At 39.9% G+C, this 21,480-nt stretch overlaps 2 protein-coding genes across 2 annotated transcripts in view; both read right to left on the bottom strand.

The window, feature by feature from the left end:
• Positions 1-106: 106 nt before the first annotated feature.
• LOC148360346 (uncharacterized) lies at positions 107-13,212 on the bottom strand. The gene is made up of 6 exons (XM_088344325.1): positions 12,231-13,212; positions 7,633-7,736; positions 3,988-4,342; positions 3,763-3,880; positions 3,532-3,686; positions 107-855 (listed from the first exon to the last, which is right to left on the bottom strand). Exons 1-6 carry the CDS (start codon positions 12,828-12,830, stop codon positions 607-609), a joined length of 1,581 nt encoding a protein of 526 aa, XP_088200451.1. The 5' UTR covers positions 12,831-13,212; the 3' UTR covers positions 107-606.
• An 8,009-nt stretch (positions 13,213-21,221) lies between these two features.
• Positions 21,222-21,480, bottom strand: part of p2rx3a (purinergic receptor P2X, ligand-gated ion channel, 3a) — a 19,099-nt gene continuing 18,840 nt past the window's right edge. The window contains exon 12 of the mRNA XM_088344324.1: positions 21,222-21,480. This exon is cut by the window's right edge and continues 42 nt beyond it. Coding sequence (XP_088200450.1) covers positions 21,382-21,480 — 99 coding nt within the window. The 3' untranslated portion in view covers positions 21,222-21,381.

Raw genomic sequence — 21,480 nt, 5'->3', positions numbered from 1 at the left:
TTTCATTATTTCTTTTGTGAAAAAAAAACACCGTTTCTTTTTCTTTTGATTCCATTTTCCTTGTCATGTAAATAAATTGTAGTTTGTTAGAATCAAACCATGGGCATTAGTTTATCCGTGTGTCTTTATTTTTTCCTTCTGGACTGATCAATCATTATCCATATCAATAAACTGAAAAATCGAGAATGTTTATCGTTTCCTTCATGATAAGTGCTGGACACAATATGAGGAATATTTCAAATTGATTCGGGTAGGAAACCAATAATATACCGACCCAAATAAATATAATTTATAGCAATTTTCTCTACAGTGTCAAGAAAAAGTTCTTGAAATTGAAAGATGTTTTATTCATGTGAGTTCTTTGGGCGTAGAGTTGAACTGCATCGTGTTGTAAGTCGAGTCGATTGATCGGTACAGTGAATACTTCATTTATCTTCGATACCAATTCACGTACAGTTAACCAACTGCGTGGGAATACCATAATACTGCAATACTTAACAGTTCTACCCCAAAATAATAATACAGATTTTTTGTAAAGCCTCATTTTTTTGACACATGATATCAGATCTGGTCGATGAACGCGTCCAATAAGAGCGCGCAAAACGGCTATCGGTTCTTCCTGCCGGTGTTTTTCCTTCTCAGTGCTCGTATCCACGCGGGAAGAACACTTCGGCGTGCCGGGACTTCCTTCTTCTCCTCTGCCGCCGGGTTTGGGTCCTCGTCGTCCTCCGATCCGAAGCTCAGTTCCGTCCCGTAGTCGTCCTCAGAGTCCAGAGTGTCCCAATCAACTTCTAGGGCCGGTATCTCCTGAACTGTCTCTGAAAAACGGACCCGCCGATTGGGTTCCACTCGTCTCTGTGAGAAAGAAAGAGATCCAGTTCAAAGGATTTTATACATTTGACTATAAAGGATTTTATACGATTGACTATAAGTTACATGTATTCAGTTTTATGCAATAAAGATATTCACTGACTGTGCTTTAGTTCAATGTACAATAAAAGGTCAGGGCAGGCTGTGTGGAATGCATGAATGGCAGTTGTTTTGCCTAGGACACTTCTAATAACAGAATGCCTGGGTGTGCTGATGCAGGATGATCAGAGATTGTTGGGCACAAAACAACTACCTTGGCACGCCCATGGGAGGAGCCGATACGCCATCATGCGGAGAATATAACCAATAAGAGAAAGCTAAAGTTAGCTGCAGTTGACACATAGCCAATAGGGGAATAGTAGGATGTCTTTGATTTGTTTGTTGAAAAGATGATGATGATGATGGTTTGCATTTGTATAGCGCCTTTCAAGTCAATGAAGACCTCCCAAAGCGCTTTACAATGTGCTTCACACTTACCCATTCACTCATACACTCACACACACCAATATCGGCGTCGGCATACAGTACAAGACGTACAAAAATATCAAAATACTACAAAAATGAAAGTATGGAAATAGTACAAAAACACAAATGTATAAATAATTCAAAATATTACAAAATCAAACTACAGTAAGATATAAAAATACCACAGCAACGCTGCAAAAACCTAATGGTAACTGCAATTATTGAGGGGAGCAAATGGCTGAGAACGACAGAAATGGGTTCGATTAGATTGTAGGGTATTCAGAAGTAATATATTAGGATGACAAAACATTTTCATTATCACTAATTGAATTTGTTTAAGCATTTCTGTGTTCTTTGTTCTTCATCATGCTGGCAGTTTTCCCGTGTTTACTTTCACAAACCTCCGGGCCTGTCAGAGCATCAAACTAAAACGTAATCACACACAGGCACACTCCGTTTGCTATTGTTAGTCATTTAGGTCGACGTTGGATCATTCAGAAGTCCTCAGGAAACTTCTGGAGTCAGTTGGCCGAGCTACAACTGACATTTGTTTTGAAAACAGTAGCAAACAACTACAAGTTATGGACAATTTAATCCTTAGTGAGCTTGCATTTCAGACAATGAAACATCATTGAGGCTCATTCCGGAAGCTTAGCTGTTCTCAAAGATGGATGATGTCATGTGACGTGATGTCTCCCTTTTGAGAAATAGCCCAAACATTTAATGATCCATCTCCCACCCCTTTGTGGGAGTTCAAAGGTGGGTAGGGTGGTCTCGCCCATGGGTGAGAAGGTCAATGACAGGTCACGCTGATCCGAGTGCAGAATATTTTGTTTAGTTCTGTTGATAACAGGACTCTGACGGAAGACGGCAGGCATTGTTTTGAGAAATGCTCTCCTTTGTTTTGAGGAACCACAGACATCGGGACGCTCGTCTCTGAGATTGTGAAGCTCACGTTGGGCTTCATTGGCACGCCCATGGGAGGAGCCGGCACACCATCTTGCGGAAAGACGTGGGCCGAGAGAAAAAGCTAGAGGACTTCTGAGAAGGCTTCACACAGACTAATTCGACTAATTCGGCCGTATTCGATGGAGTTCACTTAGTTCAAATGTTAATGAAATTAAATCTGTAGGTTGTTTTTGGTTAATGGAGTCAGATAACTAATTCCAACAATTTGGTAGACGGTACATTTTGATATTTAATTCCCAACACTACTCTGCACTGTTGACATCATGGCCACAATTGGCCAGTAATGTTGCTGTTCTTTGATGACCACACCGTTTAGGGCAGATCTCCTTTTAGAACCGGTTGGAATTTTACATCTAAAGGTTGGGACTTATCTACTACTTGCAAGTTCAATATCCGTTGATGGAAAGAAAGAAGGCCGAAGGGAAAAAGACAGAGCTCCTCTTGGTCCTCTACTTCAACTAGGCATGTCCAAAGTCCGGACCGGGGGCCAGTTACGGCCCGTGATCACGTTTTCTATTGTCATAAAAATGATAACATGCTGCTTGACAGTATAAAACAGTATAAAATAAATTTGTACCGCAAAATTTCACCAGATGATGGTGGTAGCCCTTTGGCTACCTTTCTGTAAGAATCTTTTATTATTTCTAACATGGCAACTGTAAATGAAAAAAATGAAAGTTGACTGTGAGGGCCCCCGCTTCCGGGACAAGTGGAAAATTGAGTCTTTTTTTTTCGTTTTTGTTTTTTCTTTCAGCCCTTAGAGACTCTTTGTGATTAAGGATCAAACAAATAAACAGGACTTGACCTGATGTTTTTGAGTATTTGCCCTCATGTAGGTTATAGATCAGGGGATGGTGTCAAATAGTCTGTGGTCTGTGCAGCCCTTTGAGACTCTTTGTGATTAAGGGTGTCACAAATAAACATGACTTGACTCATGCTGAAGTTTTTAGTTTCCCCTTATCTTCATGTCGGTTTTAGATCAGGGGATTCTGTCATAATTAGTCTGTCGTTTGCAATAATCTGTGGTCTGTGAAGCCCTTTGAGACTCTTTGTGATTAAGGGCCCCAAAAAAAAATGACTTGACTTGACTTATGTTGAAGTTTTGAGTTTTCCCTTACCTTCATGTTGGTTTTAGATCAGGGGATTCTGTCATAATTAGCCTGTGGTTTGCAATTATATGTGGTCTGTGCAGCCCTTTGAGACTCTTTGTGATTCCACACCACTTACCCTTTTGCTCTCCCAAGAAGAATCAGAATTCTGGGATGCCGAGTGTTTGAGGACTCCCCGAGGCACAGGAATAGCAGGCTGAAGATCAGGAGCCGGTAGTCTATGAGGCGAGAAGTTGGGCTCTTCTGTGTTGTCCATCTCATGGCTGTTTTCTTCTGGAAGAACATATGACATTTCTCATTTGCTACTATCGTGTTTTGTGTGTTTTTGAGTTGATTTTGGAGTCCTGACCTCCTTGTCCTCGATGTTCTTCTGGTGTCTGGTCCATGAGAGACGTCCGTGTGGAGTTACGTTGTCGCTTCCTGCTGACTCTGCTGTTCGGTGGCGAATCGTCTAGAACGTCCGCTCGCTGAAAACGATGGGAATAGTTTAGATTCTTTTGAGGGTTAGCACCAAGGAGCCCCTAAGAACCACCTGGGTTCCCCAAAGGCCAATGCCAGTAGAGGGATGACTAACCTCCACATAAGAAGTTTTGGATTCCTGCCCGGAAAGCTCACGCCAGTCACTTTCGTCCATCGGCTCTGATCGATCGTCCTCAAAGTGCGCGGAGCTTTTCTTTGCGGGTCCGTCCCAAATGTCGTAAACCGGCAATGACTCGGCCCCCCTGAAACTCCACTCCCTCTTCAAAACTCCTGACGGGTGAGTCGCCGGAGCAGATAGGCCATTGCAATTCAGTGTAGGGGCCACACTCGGTTTGTCGGTTGAGAAGATTGGAGAAGACGCGTTGAGGAACGAAGCCCATTCTTGGCCCGAGACGATCTCCTCCAGGAGACTGACGGAGCCCAAACTCAACTGAAAATCGTCATTCGATCTGAAAAGAATGGAATATCAAATTGATGATATTTTCACAACAGCTTGTCGGATCTCTGTAAATGTTTCTTCACAATCACGGATTCGGGGCACCTGCGGCTGCCCCATTGGCACCAACAGCCGCGGGACCCGATTGGCTGGTCGAGTCTTTTTAAACTCCCGTCTTCCGAAAGGAAGCCGTCAGACCGTCTGCGAACCTATGCTCTCAGCGAGGCAAGCTTTTGTACTCTCCGACATTATCCTGCCCTTTTTCCTGCCTGATACCTGTTGCTGACCTTTTTCTGGACCCGTTTCTGTTTTGCTCCTCCGTCCCGGCCATCGACCTGTTTTGCTCTGTTTCCTGCCTGATACTTATTGCCGACCTGTTTCTGGACCTGTTTCTGTTTTGCTCCCCCATCTCAGCCATCGACCTGTTTTGGCCTGTTTCCTGCTTGATACCTGTTGCCGACCTCTTTTCTGGACCCGTTTCTGTTTGGCTCCCCCGTCCCGGCCATCAACCTGTTTTGCCCAGTTTCCTGCTTGATACCTGTTGCTGACCTCTTTTCTCCACCCGTTTCTGTTTTGCTCCCCCGTCACGGCCATCGACCTGTTTGGCCCTGTTTTCCTGCCTGATACCTGTTGCCAACCCTTTTCTAGACACGTTTCTGTTTTGCTCCCTCAACCCGGCCATCGACCTATTTTGCCCTGTTTCCTGCCTGATACCTGTTGCCAACCTCTTTTCTGGACCCGTTTCTGTTTTGCTCCCCCGTCCCGGCCATCAACCTGTTTTGCCCTGTTTCCTGCCTGATACCTGTTGCCGACCTGTTTCTGGACCCGTTTCTGTTTGGCTCCCCCGTCCCGGCCATTAACCTATTTTGCCCTGTTTCTGCTTCTGCTTTTGCTCTTCTGTCCTGGCCATCGACCTGTTTTGCCCCGTTTCCGGCCTTATACCTGTTGCCGACCTTTTTCTGGACCTGTTTCTGCTTTTGCTCCTCCGTCCCGGCCATCGACCTGTTTTGCTCTGTTTCCTGCCTGATACCTGTTGCCGACCTGTTTCTGGACCCGTTTCTGTTTTGCTCCCCCATCTCAGCCATCGACCTGTTTTGGCCTGTTTCCTGCTTGATACCTGTTGCCGACCTCTTTTCTGGACCCGTTTCTGTTTGGCTCCCCCGTCCCGGCCATCAACCTGTTTTGCCCAGTTTCCTGCTTGATACCTGTTGCTGACCTCTTTTCTCCACCCGTTTCTGTTTTGCTCCCCTGTCACGGCCATCGACCTGTTTTGCCCTGTTTTCCTGCCTGATACCTGTTGCCAACCCTTTTCTAGACACGTTTCTGTTTTGCTCCCTCAACCTGGCCATCGACCTATTTTGCCCTGTTTCCTGCCTGATACCTGTTGCCGACCTCTTTTCTGGACCCGTTTCTGCTATTGCTCCTCCGTCCCGGGCATGGACTTGTTTTGCCCTGTTTCTTGCCTGATACCTGTTGCCGACCTTTTTCTGGACCCGCTTCTGCTTTTGATCCTCCGTCCCGGCCATCGACTTGTTTTGCCCTGTTACCTGCCAGTAACCTGTTGCTGACCTCTTTTCTGGACCCGTTTCTGTTTTGCTCCCCCGTCCCGGCCATCGACCTGTTTTGCCCTGTTTCCTGCCTGATAACTGTTGCCGACCTTTTTCTGGACCCGTTTCTGCTTTTGCTCCCCCGTCCCGGCCATCGACCTGTTTTGCCCCGTTTCCTGCCTGATACCTGTTGCCGACCTTTTTCTGGACCCGTTTCTGCTTTTGTTCCTCTGTCCCAGCCATCAACCTGTTTTGCCTTGTTTCCTGCTTGATACCTGTTGCTGACCTCTTTTCTCCACCCGTTTCTGTTTTGCTCCCCCGTCACGGCCATCGACCTGTTTTGCCCTGTTTTCCTGCCTGATACCTGTTGCCAACCCTTTTCTAGACACGTTTCTGTTTTGCTCCCTCAACCTGGCCATCGACCTATTTTGCTCTGTTTCCTGCCTGATACCTGTTGCCAACCTCTTTTCTGGACCCGTTTCTGTTTTGCTCCCCCATCTCAGCCATCGACCTGTTTTGCCCTGTTTCCTGCTTGATACCTGTTGCCGACCTTTTTCTGGACCCGTTTCTGCTTTTTCTACTCCGTCCCGGCCATCGACCTGTTTTGCCCTGTTTCCTCCCTGATACCTGTTGCCGACCTTTTTCTGGACTCGTTTCTGCTTTTGCTCCTCTTTCCCGGCCATCGACCTGTTTTGCCCCGTTTCCTGCCTGATACCTGTTGCCGACCTCTTTTCTGGACCCGTTTCTGTTTTGCTCCCCCATCCCGGCCATCGACTAGTTCTCTTTCTTAATAAAAACTGAGTAAAACGAACGCCATTGGGTCCTGTCTCCGTTCCTGGCTTGTGACACTATCGGACAGTGGCGAACTGCAAAACGTTCCAGATTCGTATAACGAAAGTTCAAAAATATATTTTTGTCCCATCGGTGTGATCCATCATTCATAATGACAATCCAAAAATGTGATATTTTGAAAAATAAAAAATATGCATAGAATGTATTTTATCTATTTTTTGAGGGTAGTTTTTAAAATATCATGATTATATATTTTTTACCTATTTCTGTCTATTTTTCTTCTTTATTTTTTCAATTAAAATGTATTTTTTTTATAATAATTTTTTATTTTTTTATTTATTTCAATTTTTTTTCACTTTGTTTTTTTTTTGCTTATCCATGCATTTTTCTTATTTTTCCATTCTATTTTAATAAAAGCATTTTTTACAATATCTTATTTTACTGGATTTTTTTATTTTACATTTTTTAATTTACATTTTGCTTATATTTCAAGAATATTCATCTAAAACAAAATTCTTGGGGCATAGGAAAATATTTTAAGCTATTGTATCTTTCCAAGATGCTTAGTATTTGTCTAATATAGCAGAGGGTGCATTTATTTGATATTTTTATAGTTTTTTCGAATAAATGTATTTGTTTATTTTTATTTTAGCGCATTAAAAGACGATGATAAAAAAAAAAGGGAAAAAAAGAAAACAATTTTTGTTTTTTGGCAAAAAAGGTCTAAATTGTCTAAATGTATCGAACAGATAATTGACAATTTTGCTAATTTTAAGAAATGTTTTTGTAAAAAAAAAAAAAACCTTCATTTTGGCAAAACAAACACCTTATTGTTTGTTTAAGCAACCATTTTCTTATTTTATCCCCCAAAACATTTTGTTCAATACTTCGCATCAGGATGGGAAAAAAGAAGTCTTTTTGTCCATGTAATGCAGATCCATGTCATGTTTTTTGTCCTGCTGACCTGATAAATGCGTCGACGGTGTCTTGCTCCGGTGGCGGTCCGGCGTTTTTGTCACTTTTTTCGTCTCGGTGTGGCATTTTCAAGAAACCGTGTTGAGAGGAAATCTGATGATCATAAACAAAAATGAGTTTACACACTAAAGCAGGAGAGTCGCCAATTTTTTTCAAGCGTCAAGCTACTTTTAGCTACCTATTAGCGCAAACTGATATACATTTTATTTTGAAATAACTTGCTAAATTGCTAAACAGGTAGCTTGATAGTTAGCAAGAAAGGTAAATAGGTAATCAACTCAAAGGGAGCTAGAAAAAGTAAAAGGCACACTAAATAGCAAAAAGAAGCTAAATGCTAGATTGGTAGCTAGAAAAGAGGCCAAGCTTTAGCTTGATAACTAGCAAAAAAAGGATAACATGTTAGCTAGATAGCATGCAAATAAACGAAAAAAGCTTGCTAGAAATCATGCCAAATAGTTAAAAGGTAGCTTGATAGTTAGCAATAAACGTAAATAGGTAAAAAAACCTCAAAGGGGATAGAAAAAGTAAAAGGCACACTAAATAGCAAAAAGAAGCTAAAAGCTGGATAGCTAGCTTAAAAGGAGGCCAACATTTAGCTTGATAACGAGCAAAAAAAAGGATAACATGTTAGCTAGATAGCATGCAAATAAAGGGAGAAGCTTGCTAAAAATCATGCCAAGTAGTTAAAAGGTAGCTTGATGGTTAGCAAGAAAGGTAAATAGGTAATAAATATCAAAGCTTGCTAGAAAAAAAGTCAAAAGCACACTAAATAGCTTGATAGTAAGATAAATGCTAAATTGCTAGCTACAAAAGAGGCCAAGATTTGGCTTGATAACTAGCAAAAAAAGAGAAAATGTTAGCTAGATAGCATGCAAATAAAGGGATAAGCTAGCTAGAAATCTTGCTAAATGATTAAAAGGTAGCGTGATCGTTAGCAAGAAAGGTAAATAGGTAATAAAACTCAAAGGCGGCTAGAAAAAGTTAAAAGCACACTAAATAGCTAGATAGAAAGCTAAAAGCTGGATCGCTAGCTAGAAAAGAGGCCAACATTTAGCTTTATAACTAGCAAATAAATGATAAAATGTTAGCTAGATAGCATGCAAATAAACAAAAAGGCTTGCTAGAAATCATGCCAAATAGTTAAAAGGTAGCTTGATGGTTAGCAAGAAAGGTAAATAGGTAATAAATATCAAAGCTTGCTAGAAAAAAAGTCAAAAGCACACTAAATAGCTTGATAGTAAGATAAATGCTAAATTGCTAGCTACAAAAGAGGCCAAGATTTGGCTTGATAACTAGCAAAAAAAAGAGAAAATGTTAGCTAGATAGCATGCAAATAAAGGGATAAGCTAGCTAGAAATCTTGCTAAATGATTAAAAGGTAGCGTGATCCTTAGCAAGAAAGGTAAATAGGTAATAAAACTCAAAGGCGGCTAGACAAAGTCAAAAGCACACTAAATAGCCACACACAAAGCTAAAAGCTGGATAGCTAGCTAGAAAAGAGGCCAACATTTAGCTTGATAACCAGCAAAAAAATGATAAAATGTTAGCCAGATAGCATGCAAATAAACAAAAAGGCTTGATAGAAATCATGGCAAATAGTTAAAATGTAGCTAGATAGTTAGCAAGAATGGTAAATAGGTATTACAACTCAAAGGGGGCTAGAAAAAGTTAATAGCACACTAAATAGCTAGCTAGTAAGCTAAAAGCTAGATTGCTAGCTAGAAAAGAGGCCAGCATTTAGCTTTATAACTAGAAAATAAATGCTAAAATGTTAGCTAGATAGCATGCATATAAAGGGAGAAGTTTGCTAGAAATCATGCCAAATAGTTAAAAGGTAGCTTGATAGTTAGCAAGAAAGGTAAATAGGTAATAAAACTCAAAGAGGATAGGAAAAGTAAAGGGCACCCTAAATAGCAAAAAGAAGCTAAATGCTAGATTGCTAGCTAGAAAAGAGGCCTGCATTTAGCTTGATAACCAGCAAAAAAAAAAGAGAAAATGTTAGCTAGATAGCTTGCAAATGAAGGGAGAAGCTTGCTAGAAATCTTGTCAAATAGTTAAAAGGTAGCTTGATAGTTAGCAAGGATGGTAAATAGGTATTACAACTCAAAGGGGGCTAGAAAAAGTCAAAAGCACACTAAATAGCTAGATAGTAAGCTAAAAGCTAGATTACTAGCTAGAAAAGAGGCCAACATTTAGCTTGAAAACTAGCAAAAAAAAGGATAAACTGTTAGCTAGATAGCATGCAAATAAAGGGAGAATCTTGCTAGAAATCTTGTCAAATAGTTAAAAGGTAGCTTGATCGTTAGCAAGAAAGGTAAATAGGTAATGAAACTCAAAGGGGGATAGAAAAAGTAAAAGGCACACTAAATAGCAAAAAGAAGCTAAAAAAAAGTAGATAGCTAGCTAGAAAGGAGGCCAATATTTAGCTAAATACCTAGCAAAAAAGAGAAAATGTTAGCTTGATAGCATTCAAATAAAGGGAGAAGCTTGCTAGAAATCTTGCCAAATACTTAAATGGTAGCTTGATCGTTAGCAAGAAAGATAAATAAGTAATAAAACTCAAAAGGGGCTAAAAAAAAGTCAAAAGCACACTAAATAGCTAAATAGTAAGCTAAAAGCTAGATTTTCAGTGTAATTTTTTCCTTGTTTTAATTTTTTAAAAGATTTTCTAAATTGATTTAGGTTTATTTTTTTAAAATATTTTTATTAATATAATTTTGTAATTAGTTCTACTTTTACTCACTTTTATTTTAAGTATCAATTTCTAATTTTATGAGAACAACGCTATTATAAACAAAATATTGTGATATATATATATATATATATATATATATATATATATATATATATATATATATATATATATATATATATATATTATTATTAAAAAAAAATCATTTTTAGATAGTTGTATTTATTTATTCATTCAAATTTGTAATAATATGTTTTTAAAATGAAGTTTCAAATTGTTTTTTGAAAAAAAAAATCTTCATTTTTAAAACAAATATAATTGAAAATGTCCGTTGAAAAATCATTAAAACAGGCAAATTGTCTCTTCTAACAGATGGTAGATCATTTTTTAGCAATATTTTCTTTTTGGCTTTAGATGTCTAGATAGATGTCTAGATAGATAGATGGATTTCTAGATAGATGTCTAGATAGATGTCTATATAGATGTCTAGATAGATAGATTGATTGATGTCTAGATAGATGTCTGGATAGATAGATGTCTAGATAGATGTCCAGATAGATAGATAGATGGCTAGATAGATGTCTAGATAGATAGAGAGATGTCTAGATGGATGATGTCTAGATAAATGTCTAGATAGATAGATAGATAGATAGATGTCTAGATAAATGTCTAGATAGATGTCTAGATAGATGTCTAGATGTCTAGATAGATGTCTAGATAGATGTCTAGATAGATGTCTAGATAGAGAGATGTCTAGATGGTTGATGTCTAGATAGATAGATAGATAGATGTCTAGATAGATAGATGTCTAGATTGTTGATGTCTAGATAAATGTCCAGATAGATAGATGTCGAGATAAATGTCTAGATAGATAGATAGATGTCTAGATAAATGTCTAGATAGATGTCTAGATGTCTAGATAGATGTCTAGATAAAGAGATGTCTAGATAGATGGATGTCTAGATAAATGACTAGATAGGTAGATGTCTAGATAGATGTCCAGATAGATAGATGTCTAGATAAATGTCTAGATAGATAGATAGATGTCTAGATATGTGTAGATAGATAGATGCCTAGATGTCTAGATAGATGTCTAGATATCTAGATGTCTAGATAGATGTCTAGATAGATAGATAGATGTCTAGATAGATAGATAGATGTCTAGATAGATGGATGTCTAGATAAATGTCTAGATAGATAGATGTCTAGATAGATGTCCAGACAGATAGATGTCTAGATAAATGTCTAGATAGATAGATAGATGTCTAGATATGTGTAGATAGATGTCTAGATGGCTAGATAGATGTCTAGATGTCTAGATAGATGTCTAGATAGATGTCTAGATGTCTAGATAGATGTCTAGATAGATGTCTAGATAGATGTCCAGATAGATAGATGTCTAGATAAATGTCTAGATAGATAGATAGATGTCTAGATATGTGTAGATAGATAGATGTCTAGTGGTCTAGATGTCTAGATTTCTAGATAGATGTCTAGATCGATAGATAGATGTCTAGATAGATAGATGTCTAGATAGATAGATGTCTTGATGGATAGATGTCTAGATGGATAGATAGTTTATTCATTCCCGTAGAGGAAATTCACACTTCCAGCAGTATCTTTGTGTTGAAAAATAAAAAAATAAAATAAATATATAGAATACAAAAATACCCAATATAACGTGTTGATATAGAGTATTTAAATAGTGCTACGGAAAATACACACTGTCATAAAAATAGGGTCATATGCAAATGTGGGGGAGGGGTTTAATTTCACATTTGAAATGGAAGGAAGATGCACCAAAAAATGGGCCATTTTCTTTGTAGACCCAAAAACAGAATCGTGTAACATAGAAAGAAACTCCCGAATTAAAACGAAAATGTCTCCAAATCTCACCACGTGCGTTCCATTTTCCCGGTGCTCCTCCTTGGCTTTCTTCCCAGGCCTCTCCATCCACCTCTCCTTCAGTTTCTGAGTCCACCTCCTGGGTTTGTTCTCCGACCATCTCTGCACTCGTTTATTGCTTTTCTGAGGGACCATTTGGACGTCTCTCCATTTGGACAGATCTCCTCCGTTCTCTGCAGGAAATCGTCGATCTTTGCTTCCCCACGACCAGTTATCGAGAACCCGGTTCTGGTCTTTCACCTTTTGGACCTCCACGGTTCCATCTAAGGAAGAAAGATCTTCGGCGGAGGTCCGAGACAATTCCTTGTTGTCCCCCTCGAGTGGAAACAAAAAAGGACTTCGGTCATGTTCTTGAGGTTTCTCTTCATTCTTGGAGCTCAAACTATGAAATCCTTTTGCAGGAACTCCAAAGGCAAAACCATTAGCGAGCTCTTTCTCGTGGTCAGGTCCCGCAGGGTCCGTAGGGGTCCGGGGGGCGGTTTCCCCGGTCTCGGTCTTACCGTGCCTTTCTCTTCCCGGTTGAAGTTTCAGTCGCTCCAACATGGAATGGAGTAAGGCCTGACTGTCTGCTGGATGGCTCGTTTGAGACATTTGAAGACCAAAAACCGAATGAGCTACGAGAACTTTCTCGGTTCTTCGAGTGTCAACAAATAAATCCGAACGGAGGTCTCAAGAAGTTCCCATGATCTCTTCGGTTTCTTCCTCACCAAACACTCAAACATAAATACTGTCCTTCCGGTTCTTCAGATAAAATCCACATTTCCGTCAATAAGAAGGTCTCGTCCATCTTTCTTCTGGATTTCTGAAGCAATTTGTCAAGAGGAACCTTCTCCAAATTTCTAGAACATCTCACATTTTCCCTTTTCAAGTCCTCCAGGAACAACACCCCTCAATGTCACCAGATCTGGTTTTCTAGAACTCTCCATATTATTTCTCCTTCTTCTAGAACTATTCAGCTCTCCGGTGTCTAAATCTCAGCCGGGATAGGCGGAGAAGCAGAAGTTCCTGAGGAACGCCAAAGCCGCCGGACGGGAAAAACCAGTAAGTTGAGATAATTGTGCTCCGAGAGAGACTTCCATTCTCTCTCTCACTTGATTTTCTTGATAGTTTTTCGGGATCCGTGGCTGCTCTTCTTATGTAATTAGGTTATTTTTTGGATACAGTGTTCAGAAAAATCCACCTGGAGCAGAAGCTGCTGGTATCCTTCTACAGCAGAGGTGTCAGAGAGACAGTGTTAGAGAGGGAAAGAGACAGAGAAGGGGGGAGAGAGAAAAAAAAATAGGGAGAAAGAGGGAGGAACATAAAAGGAAAGAGTAAGAGAGAAAGAGACATAAACCGAGAAAGAGAAAAAGATGAAGAGAGACAGAATCCGAGAGGGAAAGAGACAGGAGAAGGGGTAAGGTAAAAGAAAAAGAGGGAAAAAGAGGGGGAATATAAAAAGAGAAAGAGAAAAAGAGACAGAAACCAAGAAAAAGAGAGAGAAAGATGAAGTGAGAGAGAGAATTAGAGAGTGAAAGAGACAGATAAAGGGGGGAGAAAAAGAAAACTAGGGAGAAAGAGGGAAAGAGAGTTCAAGAAAAAAGAGAAATATTACAGACAAAGAGAGAGAGAGAAAGAGATAAAAGAGAAAGCGAAGCAATACAGAAGAAACAGAAAAGGAGGGGGAAGAAAAAGAGAGAGAAACAGAGAGGGAGAGAATAAGAGGGTGAAAACAGAGAAAAGGGAGAATGAAACAGAAAGAAACAGAGGGAAAAGGAGAAAACAAGGGAAAGACAGAGAAAAATAGACTGATGAAGACAAAGAGAAAGATAAAAAAGGGAGAAATACTGAAAAAATTGAGAGAATAGAAAGAGAAACAAAAAGGAAGAGAAAACAGAGAGAAAACAAGTAGAGATAAAGAGATAAAGAGAAAGATACAATTTAGAGAGAGAGAAAAAGAGAAAAGTGAAATCAAGTGGGAGAGAAGAAATAAAGACAGAAAGAAAAAGAGAGACAGAAACAGAAAGAGAGAAGTACAGAAGAAATAGAGTGGGAAAGAGGAAAAGAGACAGAAAAGGAAGAGAGCCAAGAAACACAGATGAAAGAGAGAGGAGAAAGAGAAGAAATACAGATAAAATGGAGAGTGAAGAGAAGAAAGAGAAACAGAAAGGAAGAGAAAAAAAGACTGAGAAAACGATAAGAGATAAAGAGAAAGAGATAATTTAAAGAGAGAAAGAGAAAAGTGAAATCCAGTGAGAGAGAAGACTTAAAGACAGAAAGAAAAAGAGAGACATAGAGAGAGAAGTACAGAAAAAATAGAGTGGGAAAGAAGAAAAGAGAGAGAGAAAAGGAAGAGAGACAAGAAATAGAGAGAGAGGATAAAGAGAAAAAACAAGAGAGAAAAAATATGAGAAAAGGAAGAGAGACAAGAAACAGAGACAGAATAAAGAGAAAAAACACAGATAAAATGGAGAGTGAAGAGAAGAAAGAGAAACAGAAAGGAAGAGAAAAAAAGACCGAGAAAACGATAAGAGATAAAGAGAAAGAGATAATTTAAAGAGAGAAAGAGAAAAGTGAAATCCAGTGAGAGAGAAGACTTAAAGACAGAAAAAAAAGAGAGACAGAGAGAGAGAAGTACAGAAAAAACAGAGTGGGAAAGAAGAAAAGAGGGAGAGAAAAGGAAGAGAGACAAGAAACAGAGACAGAATAAAGAGAAAAAAACAAGAGAGAGAAAATAAAATAGGAAAAGGAAGAGAGACAAGAAATAGAGAGAGAAAAAACAAGAGAGAAAAAAATGAGGCCCAAATTGAGTTGAGAAAGCGGCTACGCTAAAGTCAAATCGCGTTCCATTCCACGCAGTCTATCGATCGCCGCGGCGGAAGGAGCGCATGCAAACTTTGCGGCTTTGGCCACCACCAAGAGCCTCTTAACTCTCCCATTTCCACCTTTGCCGCGTCTTTAGAAGACCCCATCTCGGTCTCCCAGGAAATTACAATGGATGCCGACCCCGAGGGGACGTCGCTACCAGGAGTCCATTAGACGTTTTCTGACCATAATGGACGCCTGAGGAAGTTCCATTTGGAAATCGAAGGTGAAAAAAAAAAAGGAAAAACACGGATAAAGTGGAGTAGATGCCCATAACGACACGTTATTTATATACATGCCCACATTTCTTGCGTAAATATCGTGTCAATTATAACCTTTTATCTTCTTTGTTTTCTTTTATCCTCACTGTCAAATGTGAACCTGGAGTGCCACGTCCAATTTCGGCGTCACAATATCTTCAACCCATAGGGTAGAAAACCTATGGCTCACGAGCCATCAATGGCTCTCTTTTTATGAGTATGTATGGCTCAGAAATAGAAGGTAACTACTGTGTTACCTGTGGTGTTCCACAGGGCTCAGTACTTGGTCCTCTTCTTTTCAGCATTGACATGCTTCCGTTAGGTCAGGGGTGTCAAACAGGAGGCCCGCAGGCCGGATCGGGCCCGCTAAGGGATAGAATCCGGCCCGCAAGATAACGCTGAGGGAAGTGCAAGAGAAAAACGAGCAACTGGTTGAAATATGACCGCTTGATGTTGCCAAAGCCAGGAAGACGCTGTAGTTGTATTTCTCTCTCCTCCTTTTTTCTCTCACTCTCTCCTTCTCTTCCTTTGTTCCTCTTTGTCTCTTTCATTCTGTGTCTTTTTACTTTCTTTTGCTCTCCCTTCCTTTTTTCTCTCCTTTCTCTCTCTTTAATATCCTACATGCCGACATTTCTTGTGTAAATATTGCGTAAATTAAAACTATAACCTCATCCTCCTTGTTTTATAACCTTATCTTCTCTGTTCCTTTATCTTCTTGGCTTTTTTACCTCACTGTGAAGGTGTGAAACTGGAGTGTCATGCCCGATTTCGTTGTCACAATATGTGAACCCATTTTGTAACAATGACAATAAAGATATATTTTATTCTTATTTATTCCCTTTTTGTTCTATCTCTTGCTTTCTCCTTCTCTATTTCTACCCTTTTCTTTTTCTCTCCTCTTTTTTCTCCTCTCTTTCTCTCTTTCTCTCTTTCTATTTCTTTTTGGATTTTTTTCTCTCGTTCTCTTTTCCCCCTCTCACTATTTCTCTTTTTTATCTTTCGTTTCTCTCTCTCTCTCTTTCTATTTCTTTTTGGATTTTTTTCTCTCGTTCTCTTTTCCCCCTCTCACTATTTCTCTTTTTTATCTTTCGTTTCTCTCTCTGTCGTTTTCCTCCTTGTCTCTCTCTCTCTCTCTCTCATTCTCCTCCTTGTCTCTCTCTCTCTCTCTCTCTGTGTCATTTTCCACCTTCTCTCTCTCTCTCTCTTTCTCACATTCTCCTCCTTGTCTCTCTCTCTCTCTCTCTCTCTCTCTCTCTCTCTCTCTCTCACATTCTCCTCCTTGTCTCTCTCTCTCTCTCTCTCTCTCTCTCTGTCATTCTCCTCCTTTCTCTCTCTCTCTCTCTCTCTCTGTCAATCTCCTCCTTGTCTCTCTCTCTCTCTCTCTCTCTCTCTCACATTCTCCTCCTTGTCTGTCTCTCTCTCTCTCTCTGTCATTCTCCTCCTTTCTCTCTCTCTCTCTCTCTGTCAATCTCCTCCTTGTCTCTCTCTCTCTCTCTCTCTCTCTCATTCTCCTCCTTGTCTCTCTCTCTCTCTCTCTCTCTCTCTCTCTGTCATTTTCCTCCTTTTCTCTCTCTCTCTCTGTCATTTTCCTCCTTGTCTCTCTCTCTCTCTCTCTCTCTCTCTCGCATTGTCCTACTTGTCTCTCTCTCTCTCTGTCATTTTCCTCCTTGTCTCTCTCTCTCTCTCTCTCTTTCTCTCTCTCTCTCTCTCTCTGTCTGTCATTCTCCTCCTTGTCTCTCTCTCTCTCTCTCTGTCATTTTCCTCCTTCTCTCTCTCTCTCTCTCTCTCTCTCTCTGTCATTTTCCTCCTTGTCTCTCTCTCTCTCTCTCTGTCATTTTCCTCCTTCTCTCTCTCTCCTTGTCCCACACTCTCTCCTTTTCTGTCCCTCTTTCTCTCATTTCTTTCTCTCTTTTCCCCAGTCTACTAATATAATAATAATAATAATAATTTCCTTGTATTGTCATTCTGTGTAACAATGTACACAGAACGAAATGTCGATTGCACCTGACCCGTTGTAGCGAGCCGATGCAGCCGCAGCCAACAGAGGGCGCCGCCGACCACTTTTTAAGTCTTAGGAATGACTCGGCCGGGGCGTGAACCACCGACCTCCCACTAGTCCGACCCGTGAGAGAATGTTTGCTCTATCGTGCGGCCCCCGAGTTCAAATGAGTTTGACACCCCACTAAATTGTGGAAATTTGGAAATAAAAGAATGGATGTCACTCGACGTCTTGCGCCTTAACTCTGAAAAGACCGAACGGTTAGTTATCGGTCCGTCTAAATGCCTTGACTTGTTCTCAAAAACGGCTCTGAACATCGACAAATGTAATATTACCCAGAGTGACTCGGTCATAAATCTAGGAGTCATATTTGACCCCCATCTGTCCTTTCAAGCACACGTTAAGAATATGACTGGAACAGCTTTCTTCCATCTTGGCAACATTGCTAAAATTGATGTTGACAGTATCAGGTGATGGTGTCATAAATTTGGCCTATGCTGTCTCGGTCGGATGTGTTTGTTACCTCCCGTCTCGATGACTGTAATGCCCTACTCTCCGGTCTCCCAAAGTCCAAAATCAAGAGCCTTCATCTGGTACAAAATGCTTAAAACACACTTCTATTCTACAGCATACGAATAACCTATGTTTTATGTACACAGTATCAGGTGATGGTGTCATAATAGTCTGTGGTTTGCAATAATCTGTGGTCTGTGCTTTGAGACTCTTTGTGATTCAGTCACACCAACATAGCCCGTTTTGACACCCTTTAAATGGAAACTCATTAAAACACGTTCACTGTCGAGACACTTTATGAGGAAGACTCACAGAACAAACTGCAAACACGCAAAAACGCCAGCAAACCACTCAGAGCAATTTGATTGGGCGAGCATGAGAGGCGGGCGGATCTCTGCACACAGCGCTTGGCACTGCCTTCACTCGCTCAGTGAAGTCTTCGCCGAAGGAAATTACGACAGTATTCTGATTGTTTGCATTATTTTGTGACATTTTTATGAAATGAATTTGCTTGCACCACTATGATATACAATAAAATTTCATTAAACTGTGGAACAGTGAAAGACGGTATTATTTCAAAAATAATTCCATTTTTATAATTTTGATCTCCAGTGTATTTGCTCATTTTGGTTGCCATTATTTCATAAAATAATTCAAAAGAATGAGTCAGGGAGTATTTAGAGCCGCGAGGATTGTTTTGCAAAATCAAACTCTCCCAAAAATAAAACGTTTGAAATTTATGCTTTAATTTTTTTTTAATCTAATATTTGACGATATAACAAAATATTTAGTGTGTGTAGATCACCAACAAAATGTCTGTTTTTGTTCAGTTAGGATGTAACTGTTAGCATAACTTGTTAGCATGTACTGCTAGCAAAACTCCTTCGCATGTAGCGGTTAGCAAAAGTCGTTGTCATGTATCCCTTAGCATGACACGTTCGGATGTAGCTGTTAGCATGACTCGTTAGCATGTAGCGGTTAGCACTTAGTGGTTGGCAAGACTCGTTTGCATGTAGAAATTTGCATGCAGCCGTCAGCATAACGTCTTGGGATCAAGAGGCCGCGGGTTCGATTCCCGGCTCCTCCATGTTATATGTCAAAGTGTCCTTGGGCAAGACACTGAATCCCTAATGCCCTCAATAAGCAGATAGGCGCCTTGCATGGTTCACTCCCTATTGGTGTGTGAGTGTGTGTGTGAATGGGTGAGTGTGAAGCACATTGTGAAGCGATTTGGGAGGTCTTCAATGACTTGAATAGCGCCATAGAAATGCAGACCATTTACATTTAGCATCTTGATTATCCTCAAAACGTTTGGAGGCTGACTCCCTATTGGTGTGTGAGTGTGTGTGTGAATGGGTAAGTGTGAAGCACATTGTAAAGCGCTTTGGGAGGTCTTCAATGACTTGAATAGCGCTATAGAAATGCAGACCATTTACATTTACATTCACATTTTTAACTCGTTAGCACGACACATTTGCATGTAGCCGTCAGGATGTAACCATTAGCATAACTCGTTAGCATGTACTGCTAGCATAACTCCTTCGCATGCAGCGGTTAGCAAAACTCGTTGTCATGTATCCCTTAGCATGACACGTTCGGATGTAGCCGTTAGCATGACACGTTAGCACGCAGCCTTTAGCATGTAGCCGTTAGCATGACACGTCAGCATGCAGCCTTTAGCATGTAGCTGTTAGCATGACACGTTAGCATGCAGCCTTTAGCATGTAGCCGTTAGCATGACTCCTTGGCATGCAGCTGTTAGCATGTAGCCGTTAGCATGACTCGTTAGCATGTAACGGTTAGCACTAAGTGGTTGGCAAGACTCGTTTGCATGTAGGCATTTGCATGTACTCCCGTATTTCCTCAAACAATCCTCATAAATCTATTTGAATAAATACGCAATATTATACTTCCACTACAAAAAACATTTGCCTTAATTATGACAAGCCAAGAAAATAAAATTTATATATCATTTATATCATTTGCTAAAAATAAATTATAAATAACTGCGATTGGCTGGCAACCAGTTCAGGGTGTCCCCTGCCCACTGCCCGATGATTGCTGGGATGGGCTCCAGCACCCCCGCGACCCTACTGAGGATCAGCGGTGTAGCTAATGAGATGAGATGAGAAATTATAAATAAATACATTTAAAATCGCTTAAATGGGTCCTCTTGTTTTAACCCTGGCCCCCAAAATTAAGAGTGTTTTTCAGCTAAACGCTGATAAAAAAAAGAGACAAGAAATAGAGAGAAAGGATAAAGAGAAAAAACAAAAGAGAGAAAAAAAATGAGAAAAGGAAGAGAGACAAGAAATAGAAAGAGAGGAGAAAGAGAAAACAAGAGAGAGAAAAAAAATGAGAAAAGGAAGAGAGACAAGAAATAGAGAGAGAGGAGAAAGAGAAAAAACAAGCGAGAGAAAAAAAATGAGAAAAGGAAGAGAAACAAGAAATAGAGAGGAGAAAGAGAAAAAACAAGCGAAAGAAAAAAAATGAGAAAAGGAAGAGAGACAAGAAATAGAAAGAGAGGAGAAAGAGAAAACAAGAGAGAGAAAAAAAATGAGAAAAGGAAGAGAGACAAGAAATAGAGAGAGAGGAGAAAGAGAAAAAACAAGCGAGAGAAAAAAAATGAGAAAAGGAAGAGAGAAAAGAAATAGAGAGAGAGGATAAAGAGAAAAAACAAGCGAAAGAAAAAAAATTAGAAAAGGAAGAGAGACAAGAAATAGAGAGAGAGGAGAAAGAGAAAAAACAAGCGAGAGAAAAAAAATGAGAAAAGGAAGAGAGACAAGAAATAGAGAGAGAGGATAAAGAGAAAAAACAAGCGAAAGAAAAAAAATGAGAAAAGGAAGAGAGACAAGAACTAGAGAGAGGAGAAATAGATAAAAACAAGAGAGAGAAAAAAATGAGAAAAGGAAGAGAGACAAGAAATAGAGAGAGAGGAGAAAGAGAAAAAAACAAGTGAGAGAAAAAAAATGGAAAAGGAAGAGGGACAAGAAATAGAGAGAGAGGAAAAAGAGAAAAACAAGAGAGAAAAAAAAGAGAAAAGGAAGAGAGACAAGAAATAGAGAGAGAGGAGAAATAGAAAAAACATGAGAGAAAAAAATGAGGCCTAAATTGAGGCGTTTTTTTTTTTTTTTTTTTTTAATAGAATAGTTTAAAAAAGGTTAAAAAATTAAATGTCCCAATAAAAATAATTGTCTTTTTTTTTACCGTCAATTCGTGTGATTTGTCTAAAAACCTTTCATAAAAAATGTGCCAATAATGAGTGCTTTTTTATAATTTTTTTAATCGTCATATTATTTAAAACAACAAAAAACTGGATCCATTTTTTTCTTAGACAGTAAATTGAAAAATGTCACTCAGGTGTCTATAAAGTACGATATATTCGATACTACTTTTCGAAAAACGAGGACACGAGGAATTACTCTTATTGCCAATGAGCTCGGCTAATATCCCGATGCTAAATACCGCACGAAACCTAGTCCATTTTTTGCGGGAGGGGGAGGGGCGATGGAAAGAGGGGCGGGGCTTAGACGGGTTGGTCGACGTTAGCCAATGAGAGCGCTCCGGAGTCGTAGGAGCTCTTCATGGCTTCTTTGAGGGACGTTTGGCTCCCGGGACTGGGGGC

The sequence above is a fragment of the Urocampus carinirostris genome, chromosome 9, assembly GCF_059441175.1.
Source record: "Urocampus carinirostris isolate Australia breed hairy pipefish chromosome 9, RoL_Ucar_1.0, whole genome shotgun sequence".
Classification (NCBI taxonomy): Eukaryota; Metazoa; Chordata; class Actinopteri; order Syngnathiformes; family Syngnathidae; genus Urocampus; species Urocampus carinirostris.
The sequence above is the reverse complement of the archived record's forward strand: the minus strand, read 5'-3'. Positions and strand labels throughout refer to the sequence as shown.

What these genes read in the sequence shown, in the direction of transcription:
- LOC148360346 (XM_088344325.1), bottom strand. Translation starts at nt 12,830, where the DNA reads ATGTCTCAAACGAGCCATCCAGCAGACAGTCAGGCCTTACTCCATTCC. An exon ending in ACCGTCGACGCATTTATCAG is followed by an intron (nt 4,343 to 7,632) that starts GTCAGCAGGACA and finishes CATTCTTTTCAG; the next exon opens with ATCGAATGACGATTTTCAGT. An exon ending in AGAACATCGAGGACAAGGAG is followed by an intron (nt 3,687 to 3,762) that starts GTCAGGACTCCA and finishes ATGTTCTTCCAG; the next exon opens with AAGAAAACAGCCATGAGATG.